Here is a 15,907-nt window from a genome sequence, read left to right as displayed (position 1 = left end):
AGAGTGAGTACATTTATAGGTTAGTAGAAGAAGCTTGAACAGGATGCGAAAACGGATAGGGAGCCAGTGAAGCAACCTGAGGAGAGGGGTAGTATGAGTAAAGCAACCCTGGCGGAAGACGAGTATCTCTCCCAAATCTTCCTCGGTGAAGACCGAAGTAAATAATTCATTTAATCTCTCTGCTGTGGCTTTATCTTTCCTGATTGTATCTTTTACCCCTCGGTAATCTAGTGGTCCAACCGATTCTTTTGCCGGCTTCTTGCTTTTAATATACCTAAAAAACGTTTTGCAATGTGTTTAGGCCTCCAACACAATCTTTTTTTCAAAGTCCCTCTTTGTCTTCCTTTTCAGCGCTTTGCATTTGACTTGACATTCCTTATGCTGTTTCTTATTATTTTCAGTCGGTTCCTTCTTCCATTTTCTGAAGGATTTTCTTTTAGCTCTAATAGCTTCCTTCACCTCAATTTTTATCCATTCTGGCTGTCAAAATATATTTGGCCTGGGCTTGCAGGATGGTATTTTTGTACAGCATCCATGCCTGATGTAAATATTTGACCCTCGCAGCTGCTCCTTTAAGTTTTTTTTTCACCGTTCTTCTCATTTTATCATAGTCTCCTTTTTGAAAGTTAAACGCTAATGCATTGGATTTCCTGTGTACTTACTCCAAAGCTAATATCAAATCTGATAATATTCATAAGGAAGAAGCAAGAGAGAAATCTTCCTTTTTAAAGTGAAAGTATGAGCATGGAGTTTCAATTTGAGAATGCTGCAGATGCGGGAGAAGGCAGTTTCAATGTATTCTACATTCATTTTTACCTGCATAGGAGGATAGGCGATTTTCAGTGAGGCTGTTCCCAAAGGTAAATAGCTGTCTACCCATGGGAAAAGCTTTGAAAATTGTTCTCTCCTTATGCATAAAATATATCAGCATCCTCAAGTCTTTTCCTGAACCTCCCAGCCTTTTTCCAAACTCACCAAGCCAAAATTCCTCTCTGGGGTTCCCAAAGCCTTCTGTGTAGTTCTTCCAACGCAGGAAAAAATCTATTTTCCCACTATTTCGCCTCTGGAATACCTGCAAGAGGAAGTGAAAGCAGTTCACACTCAAGAAGTAGATGGTGAGTTGACACTGCCAATTTATGTTCCTTTCTCTTTCCAACTTCAGTCAAAGCTTAAGGTCATTAGCATGGAACCTTTGGCTCATTAAGTTCTGTCAATACTCAAAGCCAACAGGACTGCTCCCAACTCTTACCACCCTTTATTGAAGATTAATGTTAGCAGCACTCACAATCCATCCACCCCCATCAGTGGTCATATCACAGTAAACTTTCATGGGCTTGCTGACATCGCCACTCAGGTAGATGGTATAAATTCCACTGGTGCTATTTCCATTTTGTTGAATTTGTCTGCAGTCTGATGGGTGTGGGATGAGTACGCCCACTGAAAAGACATGTAGAAGGAAAACAATTGTCAGGTGGGTGTCCATTAGGAAAGAAATGGGAACAGAAGCTTGTATTTTCCATACCTGGTTGAAGTATTGTTTATTAGGATTTATTTACCTGTGGAAAAAGTGGTAGATACCCTTTTGCTCTGATGATTGTTCTTAAAAGCCACCAAGTAGATGGTGTACCTTCTCCCTTGTTCGAGGCCTTCCAACACAAATCTCCTATCTGTGGAACCCAACTGCACTTCCTGTCACACATAAAGACACATACAAAAGCAATCAATATATAGTCATTATCCCCCTCATTTGATTACAGGGTGCCTACAATTAGGCACCAATTGTGTGAATATGTTTATAGAATACTACCACAAATTCCTGTTGCTTCTTTCTCTATAGAGGAGACGTGAGTCCAACAGTCTTTATTATATCAAAGATAATGACCCGACACAGGGGTCAATAAATACACCAAGTAGTGAATGCAGAGTAGTGAATGCAAAACGAAGAGTCCTACTTGTATGTGTGTTGTCAGCTCACTGATCACGTAGCACCAAACAGAATATGCTGGATACAAACCTATGAGCTGCTGCATCCAAGCAGGGGCGTAGCAAGACTTCGGCGGGAGGGGGGTGCAGAGCCCAAGGTGAGGGAGCACATTTTAGCTCCCCCCCCCCGCCACTTTTGACACACACACACACGCCGCCGCGAACTCTACCCCGCCACCGCCAGGTACCTTTGCTGGCGGGGGTCCCCATCCCCCGCCAGCTGAAATTCCCTTCAGCGCTGGTCTCCGAGTCCAGCGCATTCGCTGATCTGGATTCTGTTTCTGTGAGTCCTGATGTCCTGCACGTTCCTACGTGCAGGACGTCAGGACTCACAGAAACAGAATCCAGATCAGCAATGCAGGGCTTCGGCTAGTGAGGGTTAGGGACCCCCACCAGCAAAGGTACCTGGCGGCGGCAGGGGAGGGTTGGCGGCGGCAGGAAGTGGGTCGAATGTGGTGGGGAGGGTGAAAGCAGGGGGGCAGGGCTAAATCTGCGGGGGACCATGCCCCCATGGCCCCACCTAGCTATGCCCCTGCATCCAAGTTGTCATTCTTTATTGTTGGTAACATTTTTTATTTAATCTCACTTATATTTTCAAAGAAGACGTATAATAATGGAATCAGTGTGTCATTTGGAGGGGCTGGTTATTGGGACACCCTAGCACTGTTATATTTGTGCAGACAAAAAGATGAAGATCTGTGTGGCTGGGGGGGGGGGGGCAGAGATCTATGTGGCTGGGGGGGGCAGAGATCGGTGTGGCCGGGGGACAGGGAGACAGAGACCTGTGTAGCCAGAGGGGGGATGCCTTGAACTGAAAAGGTTTGGGAACCACTGAGCTATACAAAGATTACAGTCAGCAACGTTAGGATCCTACTGAACCAGTGTGTCATCAACAGCTGGGAGGTGTGTCACTCACAATTTGACAGGCAGCATGTTTGTGCTTTTCTTAACAACCACGTGTGCTGCAGGTTGGGAACAGTTGAGAACCAGGAAGTTGGGTAACTGGTCCCTACTTCTGTCATTAGCCTCAAATGAAAATATTGCAGCAAATCCCTCTCTTCCACCCCAGCAGTCACCACCATTGCGTCTGTATTTCCCTTTTATCATTGTTAGCAACAATTCAATGATGTATAGGGTTTTTTCCTTTGTTCAGCTGAAAACTGTAGTTTAGTGTGTCATGCATGTGAATATTGTCTGTCAGGTGTGTCACAACAGAAGAAAGATGGAGAACTATTGTACTAGTCTAAACAGAGCACTTCTGACAGGTCAGTAAAAGGGAAGTCTCATTATATGCCTGTAGTTAGAATCACTTTTAAACTTTTCAAGCATCATTTTTATCAAAATATATAATCTGGAAGTCCATTTATATTCCATTCTTTCTTTCAGATGATGCTAAATTATTGTTTGACTTTCTTATAACTGTTGCTTTAAAATTAATTATATCACATTAGAAAGACAACTCTCAAGTGACTGTATATCTTTGGTGGAACTGGATTTTATTGTACAAGAAATATGAAGAATCTGTTTCTTATTCTTCAGTGGGACATTTTGCTGGTCTTAAGAAGTGGAAAACTCTGGATTTTTATTTATCTTGTAATGCTTAGTTATATAGTGTTGGTTGTATACAGGACTCAGTGTTAGTTGCGGTATAATGCATTTATGTAAATGTTTTGTTTAGTTGTAAAATTTAATTAAAAGAAAACAAAAATGTTTTAAAGGGACGTTTCATTATATGCCTGTAGTTAGAATCACTTTTAAACCTTTTGCTATGGCACAATATTTCACATCTTTTCAACAAGTCCTAAGATTTTCTTTTTTTAATTATTTTCTCTTGAAATTATACCAAATATAGTTATCAAACAATAACACTCATTGACAAAAGAGCACATGATTAAGCAAAATATACAGGAGATAAAATCAAATCTATTTCTGAAGAAAAAAAAAAGAAAATCCACATCATATTCACATCCACAATATAAGGGGAAGAGGCTTCAATTAAGCATACTATGAAATCATAAAAAGAGGAGGGGGAGATAGGTACTAAACTCCTCTAATATACAATTCACTGAGATTACCTACTCAATTCCCAGAACAGGCACTATAACATTCATGCCTGCAGGTCTCTGAGCTGCCAAAAAAGCTATTAACTGTGCTGGTTGAAAAAATATACATTTAACAGATCTAAATTTTACTATGCACTGAACGGGAATTTCAAAAAGAAAAGGCACCCAGTTGGATTACTCTAAGATGAAGCAAAAGAAATTCTCTTCTCCTCTTTTGAATCTCTGTGGTTACATCTGGGAAAAGCAAAGCATTAAGAAACAGCACATCTCTAGATTTTAAAACAGGTGCAAAATTAAGTTTCTGTCTGACTTTAAAGCAAATGTCACTACCACATTTGATGGAGCTGCCATTTCAGAATCCAGTGTTTCCAGCATATCTGAAACGTTCAACTGTAATGAATCTGGAGAGGAAGGAAAACCATCTGCATTTGACCTCCTTGCTTTAGGAAGAACTATGCTTTGTTCAACATCCCTAGGATCCCGGGTATTGAAATTGCCTTCTCATAATCTTCCACTGATTGTTCATCAGTGGAAGATTATATGAGAGGGCAATTTCAATACCTGGGTCATATAGAGGGGCATAATCGAACGCGAACGCCCATCTCCATGGGCGTCTATGTCCGAAAACGGGTATGTGAAGAGGCGGGACAGACCGTATTTTCGAAAAAGATGGGCGTCCATCTTTCGGTTCGAAAATACGGTTTGGACAGACCAAATGCCATGGATTTGGTCCCTTCTGAGATGGGCGGGGGGGGTTTTAGCGATAATGGAAACTAAAAACGCCCAGCTCAGAAATGTCCCAATCCAAGCCATTTGGTCGTGGGAGGGACAAATGTACAACACTACCATAGCTCTTAGGGGTGAAGGGGGCAACTACATGTGGGTACAGTGGGTTTTAGAGGCCTCCCATTTACCACCACAGGTGTTACGGGTGGAGGGGATGGGCCTGGGTCTGCCTGCTTGAAGTGCACTGCAGTACCCACTAAAAGTGCTCCAGGGACAGGACTTGTTGCTGTTGTATAACTTTGGCACAGCAGTTCACACCTGAAGACTAATCTCGTTGAAAACGTCCTTTATTTGAATAAGCACCTTTACTCACAGTTAACTGCAGATCAGAGATTGTGCCCCACTGGCAACGAGTCTTGCTGCTACTGAGATTAGCAGTAGGTTCGAGCTGGCAGAATGGTGTACAATGCCCTCTTTCAGCAACATTCAAGGTAAGAACTAAGTGCTGTAACATGGCTAACACATGAAAGGGATCTAAAAGTGTCTTACACAAATGGCCACTACCTCATGGACTACCGGAAACAAAACAGGGCACACTCTGACCCAGTAAGCAGAGGGAAAAGCACCATGGGAGTACAGCCTACCAACTACCAACATCGTGAGCATTTAACACAAGCTAGTGGAATCACGGAGCCCAGTACCCTAAACCCACCACAATGCATTGCTGATGTGACTCTGCAGTGCCCTTAACAGAAAAGGTGTCACACTCACCCGAGACCCACATCAGAACCAGGGAAAAGCTGTCAGAGGATAGAACACATTCTGCTGTCATGGAGGTGGGTACGGCATTTGAGGCTGGCATACAGGCTGGGAAAAAAGTTTGTAAAGTGGGATTTTTTGTGGGAGGGGGGTTAGTAACCACTGGGGGAGTCAGGGGAGGTAATCCCCGGTTCCCTCCGGTGGTCATCTGGTCAGTTTGGGCACTTTTTTGGGACTTGGACCTGAAAAAAAAGGTCCAAATAAAGCGGACCAAATTCTCGTCAAAAACACCCTTCTTGTTTCGATTATCAGCTAAAGACGCCCATCTCTCCTCGGCCGATAACCATGCCCCAGTCCTGCCTTTGCCACGCCTCCAATATGCCCCCGTGATCTTTGTTCATCTCCGTGATGGACTGCAGTTGAGGACGCCAAAAATAGGGTTTTGATTATACTGATTTGGGCCCCACGGGAAACAGACGCCCATCTCCTGATTTGGGTCGAAATATGGGCGTCTTTCTCTTTCAAAAATAAGCTGGATATTGTATCAAAAGTTCCCTAGGTGACCTTAATGTGATGCTAGGGATGTTAATAATATGCAAGGGGTCCTTTTACTAGCCGCGTAAGACTCTACGCACGCCCAATGTGCGCCAACATGGAGTTCCTGCCTGGCTACCATGTGGCTGTTGCAATAATTTAATTTTTGGCACGTGTCCGATACGTGCGGCTGAAAAATAATTTGATTTTGCTGCACGTCCATTTTTGGGCTTTTTGCAGGCACGCTGAAAAATGAATCGGCACTCGCCCAAAACCCATGCCTACATTACCGCAAGCCATTTTTCAGTGCAACTTAGTAAAAGGACCCCCAAGTTTGCAGAGTAAACTTGGTTTTCCAAATTTTCCAATTTAAACCTCAAGTTATTAATATTTTTTATTAGCACATTCTCAGTATTATTACATTACGCTTATATTCTGCAATTATCTATCAGGTTCATTGCGGATAACAATAAAACAACCAGTTGATTTAAACCGAGAAATTACAGAAATAGACCTTAACTTACAACTTAGCTGTTCAAATAGCGGGCAAATAAAAATGCTTTCAACTTATTTCTGAATCTCAGGTACTTCATTTCTAAACTTGCCAATTAGTGTCAATAATTGCTTTTAAGTTCAATTATCAGTGCTGATTGACTTGTTAAGCTAATTAAGTTGCATGTGGAAATCCAAAGCATGACCAGATTTGCATGCACAACTCAAGTTGCGCTATATAAAATTCAGGGAAAGATGCATAATATGGGAGTAGATCTTATGGAAGGAGACCTGGTAAAGAGAAGATGTCATGTGTAATGGGAGGCAGAGTCTGGGACAAGCGTGGGCAGGGAGTACAGTTATGTTCACAGATTTTAGAACTCTATAATCTGCTGTTTGGCTGGTGTAAGTATTTACACCTAGAATATAAGTGCATTCTTGGCATGTTACACTGTTATTCTATAATGAAACATAGGCAACTACTTTTCTGCATGGGGTAGACTATAACCAGAGACACCCCTTTATAGAATTGCTGACCATATGCCCTGGCATTCAAGCTGTTATTTGGTGAAGTGCCCTTTGCCTATGAATAGACCAGATGCCTTAATTGCATCCAGTCTGTTCATAGCATCTGAATAATGGTATGAGACCAGTGGCCTGCCCCCCCCCAAATTGACTCTGGGGCCCCCGGTTTGGCTGATGGGGGTCCTCATTCCCCGCTAGCTAAGGCGTTTGTCCTGCGCTGGTCTTACATTGCCTGGTGCCCTGTCCTGTTTTTCAGCGCCGTTCACACTCGTTTTAATGAAACTGAGCATCTCGAATGCACAGTTTCATTAAAATGAGCATGCACGGTGCTGAAAACAGGGCAGGGCAGCAGGCAATGTGAGACCAGTGCGGGACAAACGCTTTAGCTGGCGGGGGTTGGGGACCCCTGCCAGCCAAGGTACCTTACAGCGGTGGGGTGGGGGGAAGCGGTGGCAGCAGGGGGCAGAAGTGGCAGTGGGGGGGGGCAGAAGTGGGGGCAGGAGGGCGGCAGCGGGGAGGTGAGTCAAAATGTGCCCCCCACCTTGGGCTGTGGCCCCCCTCCCATCAAGGTCTGGCTACGCCCCTGAGTGGGTTTCTGCGTGATACTTATGACCTGGCTTGGCCACTGTTGGAAACAGGATATTGGGCGAGATGAACCATTAGTCTGACCCAGTATGGCTATTCATATGTTCTTGTATTCTTCCCTGGACAACATTCCATACCTGTGGAAAAAGTGGTAGATAACCTTTTACTCTGATGGTTGTTCTTACCAAGTAGATGATGTACTTTTTCCCTTGTTCAATGCCTTCCAACACAAACCTCCTATCTGTAGAACCCAATTGCAAGAAAGCCAGAGAAGAACTGTGGTTTTATAGAAATCATAAGAAAGAGTGTTTTGGAGGGAAAAGTGTCTATCCCTAACCTTCTTTCTGCCATGTTGAGAGAATGAGTGCAAACACGGAACACTGAATTGTGAAGCACAGTATGTTAAAAAGCACAATGAGATTGGCCATCCCCTGAAGAAGCCATAGCGAAACGGCAAGCCTCCATTGGGCTTGCAGTGCCATACAAGATTAGTGCTCATGGTGTTTTCAAAGGTGTTTAGTGTAGTTCACAACATATTAATACACATCTAAGTAGATGCAGCATTAAAGTGAAGATGAGAAAAAATGTTGTAAAGGAGGTTTTTTTGAGATCTATAAATGAAAAAGGGTCATTAACTGCAGCTAATAAGAAAGGTCACAAGAAATTTCTAAGTGATCATATATACAGCTGGTCGTTGACTGAGGTCATTTTCCTCCTGTTTTAAATCAGGTTTAAATTAAATTACAACAGGGCATCATTTTACAATTTTGTTGGTTCCTACAAGGAAAGCCAGGCAGAAATTGTGATTTTTATAGAAATCATATAAAAGTAATAAATAGAAATGAATCAAAACATAGAAAAGAAAGATTATACCTTTTTTATTGGACTAACAAAACATAAGTAGGAGTGTTTTGAAGAGAAAAGTATGTCTCTCTCTAACCTTCTTTCAGCCAGTCTGTCATGACAGGGTGCAGAGCTTTCCAAAGTCAGTGTAGTCCAGGGTACAGACTAAAGTGTAGAATATAAGAAAAGAAGGGATGAACAAAACTAGAGACAGATCCAGCCTGGAGAGATAAGGGACAGGATGATGATAGCTGACTGGGGGAAGAGCTCAGTAGGGGTTTAGACCAGCTGGGTTGGGGTTGGGGACTGTGTGTATTTGGGGAAGAGTGTATGTATGGGAGAGATGCTGGGGAGAAAGTTTTGAAAGGGAGACAGTACGCTGGAGAAACAAGAGGAGGAAAGACGAATTGAAGGATTCACTGAAAGACTGAGAGAGAATGAGTCTGGGGGATCAGTCTATTCACATTGTCACTCTGAGTGCTCCTGAGCAGCTATATTGGCCTTTTCACTACCCAGTAAACAGAGTTTGTCAAGCAGTTGTCTTGAGTCTCATACTGAAGTCTTTTTGCCAAGTTGGCTTTTGCTTGAAAAATAGTTAAGATCTAGGGAAAAGTTATCAACATGGGCTACCGTTAAAATGTGTTATTTTGCTGTTAATCCAGGTTATTAGTAATTAGGGGACCCTTTTAGTAAGCCACGTAGGCACCTACGTTTGCCCAATGCATGCCAATTCTGAACTACTGCCCGGCTACCATGTGGCCTGGGCAGTAATTTCATTTTGTACGCACATCCAGTAGGTGCATTGGACGTTTTCCAGCACGTAGCACTAACCAGGCAGTAATCGGCATTGTACGCACGCTGACAATTACCGCCCGGTTAACACATGAGACCTTACCGCTAAGTGAATGGGTGGCGGTAAGGTCTCAGGTCCAAAATGGACACGCACCAATTTTCATTTTGATGCACGTCCCTTTTTAGCAGGAAAAAGGGCCTTTTTTGCAGGCATGCTGAAAAATGGACCTGTACGCATCCAATACACGTATCTATGGGCCTGCACATGTCCAATACACGTACCTACAACAGCGCAGACCATTTTTCAGCGCACCTTAGTAAAAGGACCCCCAAGTCTCACTGCATAAAATGGGACCTGTGCTAAATAGCAGAGTTAATGGTTAAAATATCATGTCTTAATGGTAGTCCATGTTGAGAATTTCCCTTGTTAAAGAATATGGAATATTCATTATTTATGCTCCAATTTTAAAATTATCAGATCTGGTTACTTTAGTGCATAGATGGGTTGCTTCCAGGTTGGAATTATATAATGCTTTGCATTTGGATTTGCCTAAATATCAATTGAAGAAACTCCAAATTTTATAGAATATGGAAGTGACGGTAATTACAGGCACTACATTTTAGCAATGATACATGTCCAGTATTGGGTGACCTTCACTGGTGACCTATCAAATAGAGATCTGAGTTAAAAACACTGACATTGACTTTCAAAATTCTGAATGGATTGGTTGGAGAGAATGTGGAAGGGTATTTTTGATATAACATTTAATTTCGACTATGGATGTTTTGCTCATAATGTTCAAAATCCACTTGGCAAATATAGGACCCTGTTTACTAGCATTTTTAGCGCGTGCACAAAATTAGCACACGCTAACTGTGTAGGCACTCATAGGAATATTGTGGGCACCTACACAGTTAGCGCACGTTAATGGTTAGCGCATTCTAGAAAAACTAACGCGCCTCTAGCGTGCTTAGTAAATGGGCCCCGTGGTGATTTTTGAAACAGCAAAACATTTATCTTTTTGTTTCAAAAATAGCCATTTGCTAGACATTGCTGTACTCAGTACATCTATCTTTTTGTACCATTTTCTAAATAAAAAAAAAAGGTCCAAGTGAAAAACGCACAAAATCAGGCCATTGGGATGTAGGAGGAGCCAACATTTTTTTTTAATATATTTTTATTGAGGTACAGGAGTACCAATTTGAAGCACTACATAAAGGATAATCATAGACTCCAGGAATGGGCAGGGGGAGGTGAAGGGGGGGAAGGGGAGAGGGGATGCAGGGAAGGAGAAAATACAAAATTGGAAGGTGAACAGGAGTGCACCAAGGAATGTTGTTCATAGTTATGTTCACATAGCACATAGGGAATGGAGTGGCATACTGTAAAAAAGGGCGTGCATAGAAATTGTTGCTTAGATATATGATGGACGTCTAGGATTCACAAGGGACGCAATTGATCAAGTATGTCAAGCTATGCTATTCCCTACTTGTATATTGTTGTGTTGTATTTCAAATTGATCTGCAACATTCTTAGTAGACTGGCCACAAAGACATTCCAGCAGAGCAGTGGTGCACCCTAGGGGGCACTGCAGTAGACTTCACAAAAAAGCTCCCAGGTACACATCTCACTGTTGCTTCCTTGTATTGTATAAACAGCCCTCCAAAACCCAACAAAAACCTATTGTACCCACTGTATACCACTACAATAGCCCTTATGGACACAGGTGTCACCTATATATGGGTACAGTGGGATTTTGGTGGGGTTTGGAAGGCTCACACTTTCCACCACAAGTGTAACAGGTAGAGTGGGATATGGGCCTGGGTCTCCCTCTCTACAATGCACTGCATTGACCACAAGGCTACTCCAGGGATTTGCTTGCTGCTCTAATAGGACTGGCAATAACATCTGATGCTGTGATATAACCAGGTATGTACTGTTTCTTTCACATCTTTGGGGGGTGGGAGGAGGTCAGTGACCACTAGAAGAGCAAAGAGGAGTTCCTGATTCCCTCCAGTGCTCATCTGGTCATTCAGGGCACCTTTTTGTGCCTTATTCATTATAAAAACAGGTCTAGACCAAAATGTTTCAATTGTAGTCCTTGATGTTTTTGTTTTGTTCCAATATGGTGGAAAAACATCCAAGTGTTCGCAATACCCATATCCCGCCCCAACCTGCCCCCTTTTGATTTGCATTCACTGATGACAAACTGCATACCAAAATGTTTAAAACATTTGTTTCAAAAATAGCGATTTGAACATTTTGGCAAGCAAAACATCCATATGCCAGTTTGTGCCGCTTTTTGGGGGGTTTTTATTTAAAAAATGAGTCCCATAGAGAATTATGTTAAGGAATACAAACCAGGGAGTTATCTGTGTTCCTCCAACCAGGGTTCCCTGGAAAGGATGGGAGGTACATTGTTAATGGAGACTGAACAGTTTGCCTTCTCAGGTGTGGGACCAGATCCATAGAAATGGTTACTGGAAGAACTCCAGATCGGAGTGGAGGAGTGGCCTAGTGGTTAGGGTGGTGGACTTTGGTCCTGAGCAACTGAGTTTGATTCCCGTTACAGACAGCTCCTTGTGACTCTGGGCAAGTCACTTAACCCTCCATTGCCTGCCACATTGAGCCTGCCATGAGTGGGAAAACATGGGGTACAAATAAAATAAATACAAATCTTATGGGCTTTCAAAACAAATTCAAGACCCATTTATTTAAAAAAGCTTTAGGGTAACTACACTATAAGCAATATTTGCAGGGAAACAGCTTATATATAACAATAAGAGCATATTCTGCTTCCAAGATTACTCGATGCAAGTAGTGACTCAACAGAAAGCCTTTAGCACTATATGCTCCAAACCTTTTCAACTTAAAATACGCTTTGCGCTGTTATACCCTGCTAAACTTCAAGTCACCCATAACGGAACTATACTCATCAATAATAATGTAGTGGAGGCGCAGGAACTGCTTGAACGACTTATAGCAGGCAAAGGGGGCTCATCCGATGTGGTGGACTTTGACTTTGTACGCTTCAGATTATTTCATCTTAAATTCGGACAGCTCAGGGACAGAGCTGTGGTCCATTTTCTTTGTATCAAGTTTTTTTTAATTACATAAGGAAACATCACCTTGCCAATATTGCCTTTGTCAGGCTTATATAGACCATTTTTTGGAAGCGATTTGATAACAGTATTAAGATACTTTGATATCATTTTGCAGCAAGAATAATACACTGGACTAAGGCTGGGGCTGCATGATCTTACTCTTAAGGAGCCACTTTACTGATCTTCTATAACTTTACCGATCTTCTATAACTTTACTGATCTTCTATAACTTATGCTGCTACCAATGATCTGGTCTCCAGTCTCTATGGAATTTGGCATCCCTTGTTATGCTGTTCCCACATTACTCCTTAGGTCTCTTAGGGAGACACTTGTCATTTGCTGTTCATGTTCAGGTCTGTGAGGGTGATTCTTCTCTGCCCAGGCTACCACCAGTGATAAAGCCAGCCCTAGATCCTACCCCTTTGCTCCCCCGTCTTGTTGACATCACAAGGGAATCTTCAGTCTTCCTGCCCTAGGACCTCAAGACAGTTTAAGATGACATGACTGGATAAATAGCTGTCCTTTTTTAAACAAAGGAAACTGCAGTACCTTGCTGGTGCCATCTGGTTTCTGATAAATCAGGGTATAGCCATCAATCTTTGCAGTAGGTGGTGTCCAGGTTACCACACCACTGGATTGAGTCACATCAGATGCTCGCAGGTTCTTGGGGGAGTCAATTTCTTAGAGAAAAAGAGAGAGAAGATGGAAGATTAGTAGAGAGAGAGAGAGATGGGGATAAATGTTGCAGAAAATGGAAACATTAGGGTGCAATCTTAAAAAAAAATGTTATAGTTGCAAAGCCCACGAGTACTTGTCTAGTGGTGAATGTAGAATGAACTAAACAATTTTACTGTGTAGACTACCTAGACATGAATCTTTGGGGAGGGAGGGGCAGTAATTAATGTGAGTGGACATTAGGATCCTCGTTTCCTCTGCTCCTCCTTCTTCCCCACCAAAATTACAATTAACTTAATTGCTGGGGGCCTCCAAGCCCCACCACTGAAAAGACATCCCGGTGCCTGCTCCCAATCAGAAAATCTCAACAGTTAGCAGCAGCACTTTTAGCCACTGACCTGGGATTGTGAGCATTCTTTTTTCTCAGCACAAGAACTGAACATGCTCATAGTGCTAGCATCAGTGGTTCAAAGTGCTACCACTGACTGCCAAGCTTTTCTGACTGGGAGTGGGTTCCAGCTGTCTTCAGCTGGTGAGGCTTGGGGATCTCTACCAGTTAAGTTCCTTTTAATTTTGGTGGGGGAGCAGGAGGAGGTAGAGGAAATGGGACATTGGGGAGTCAGGAAGCCCAGTAAAGGTTCAGAGGGAACCCAAAATTCAAAAAGAATGGAAGGACTGTGTCCCACAAGTGGGTGCAAGAAAGGATCTAATCCCTATTCTGTATTTCGTACTTGTATACTCTGAAGGTGCATGTAAGCCAGTTATAATTGACTGTTTTACTTTGAAAAAAGAAAAGCTTATCAGGAAAGACTTATAATTTGGAATCCCACTATCTTCTCTGACATGCATCCTGTCCTAGTAATATTGGGGGCCCTTTTACTAAGCTGCATAGGCGCCTAAGCATGCCCACTGCACGCCAATTTGGAACTACCGCCCGGCTACCGTGTATGTGTACTGATGATTTACTGCCCAGTTAATGCGTGAGATCTTACCTCTAAGTCAATGGGTGACGGTAAGGTCTCAGGCCCAAAGTGGATGCGCGCCAATTTTCATTTTGTCACATGTCCATTTTTTGGCCAAAAACAAAAAGGCCTTTTTTGCAGGTGCGCTGAAAAATGAAGCGGTGCATGTCCAATACACACGTCTACACCAGTACAGGCCAATTTTTGGCACACCTTAGTAAAAGGACCCTGGTATGCCTTTGACGCTGAAGTGGAGAATCCCTTCCCCTCAAATACAGTCTATAGAGCTAGAGCCAAGTAACCTGGTACCCAAAAGAGAGGCTATATAGGTTATAGTACTACATTGCGTTATATGTTCTGTTCATTACTTAACTGCAGTATATTTACACTGTGATTATGTTAAAAATACATTGTTACACTCTACTTCCACTAAAGATACACATAGATTATTAAGCACACATTGCAATTGTCTCTCTATCAACTTGGGCCCAATATTCAGATCCTGGAATTTAGCTGGGCTGACTCCCGTGGTTGGCGCTGAGTTTGGATCAGTGGCGTAGCCAGAAGACAATTTTTGGGTGGGCCAACAGGTTGGATGGGTGGGCACTAGAGTTGCCAACTTTTTTGAAAGAGAAAAAACAGCAACCTGATGCACCCATGCTCTGTCCCTACCCCACTCCCCATAACTTCAATGAGGGTTGCAGTGCAGGCTTCAGTGGCTGCAGGCCAATTGAGAGCTAAGGGAAGTACAACAGACTGCACTATTCAGCCCCATTGAGCCACACATTCTGCATCCAGAGAACCTCCTGACTCTCCACCAACAATGGATACAGAGCACAGCAAGGACAATTCTCCATAAAACTCATCATACAAAGAAATTTTGTTTTCTAATGTAATCTCAATTACAGACATATTATAAATTAACTTAAAAAATATCTATAAAACAAAAGTCACTCAGAACCTAGAGCGAATCTACCATGCCAACACTAACTTCCAAAAACAAAGATCCTAACTATGAAAAGAAGTGCCTTAAATATTATAGTAGGGGCCCTAAAATACAAATACATTTATCAGGAAAGCTGAACAAGCCAAAATACGACAGAATGCTACATGGAAACTTCATGCTAACAGAATACCTCAGTCACACACACAAGACACAAATGCCAAATACAGAATAAGTGACCACAAACTCTAGAAATATAAATTAAAGGAAACCCCAAGAAACTAGACCTTGCATGTAGTACAACACCAGAGCAACAAGAAAGAAAGGCATTTGCTTCTGTGCAAAATATAAAGATGGCACATGCCAGGGATGGTGTTAGGGGATGGAACTAGGGCAATTGTGCTTGGTTCCTTGGCCAGAGAAAGCCTGCATGCTGGAAGCTGAAGGCGCAGCCTGGTAATGGACTTTGGGGTCCTTTCCTAGATTTCTGTCCTGGACCCCAGCCATGTTTAACATCAACTTTGGCAAGATGTACATTTCAAATCCAACATGTTATATTCACAACATTGAAAATAAAATATTTTTTATACCTTTTTGTTGTCTGGTCATTTTTTCTCAAATCATATTTGTCCCAGTCTCTGGTTTCTCCTTCCCTCTGTCTTCTCTTAACTCATTTGCCAGTGTCTCCTATTTGACATTTCTTCTTTCTTCATGTCCATCATCCATCTCCCATCTCTGTTTTCCTATATTTCCTTGTCCAGTATCTCCCCTGTGTTCATATCCCCTCATCCATCATCATTCCTCTGTGCACCTATGCACCCCATGCCCAGCATATCCCTTCTGTGTTCCTATTCTCCCCCTTGTCTGGTATCTCTCCCCCCCCTCTGTGTCCATATACCCCCCCTCTCCAGTGTCCAGCA

At 42.6% G+C, this 15,907-nt stretch overlaps 1 protein-coding gene across 2 annotated transcripts in view; it reads right to left on the bottom strand.

Annotated features, from left to right (window-relative positions):
• TNN (tenascin N) overlaps positions 1 to 15,907 on the bottom strand; it is a 131,768-nt gene that overhangs the window by 17,818 nt on the left and 98,043 nt on the right. For both annotated transcript variants that reach the window (XM_030207587.1, XM_030207588.1), the window contains 4 exons: positions 12,957 to 13,087; positions 1,557 to 1,689; positions 1,286 to 1,437; positions 976 to 1,072 (listed from right to left, as the gene is read on the bottom strand). In XM_030207587.1, coding sequence (XP_030063447.1) covers positions 976 to 1,072; positions 1,286 to 1,437; positions 1,557 to 1,689; positions 12,957 to 13,087 — 513 coding nt within the window. The remainder of the gene's footprint in view (positions 1 to 975; positions 1,073 to 1,285; positions 1,438 to 1,556; positions 1,690 to 12,956; positions 13,088 to 15,907) is intronic.

This window comes from Microcaecilia unicolor, chromosome 6, assembly GCF_901765095.1.
Source record: "Microcaecilia unicolor chromosome 6, aMicUni1.1, whole genome shotgun sequence".
NCBI lineage: Eukaryota > Metazoa > Chordata > Amphibia > Gymnophiona > Siphonopidae > Microcaecilia > Microcaecilia unicolor.
Note: the sequence above shows the minus strand (reverse complement) of the source record. Positions and strands in the feature narration are given on the sequence as shown.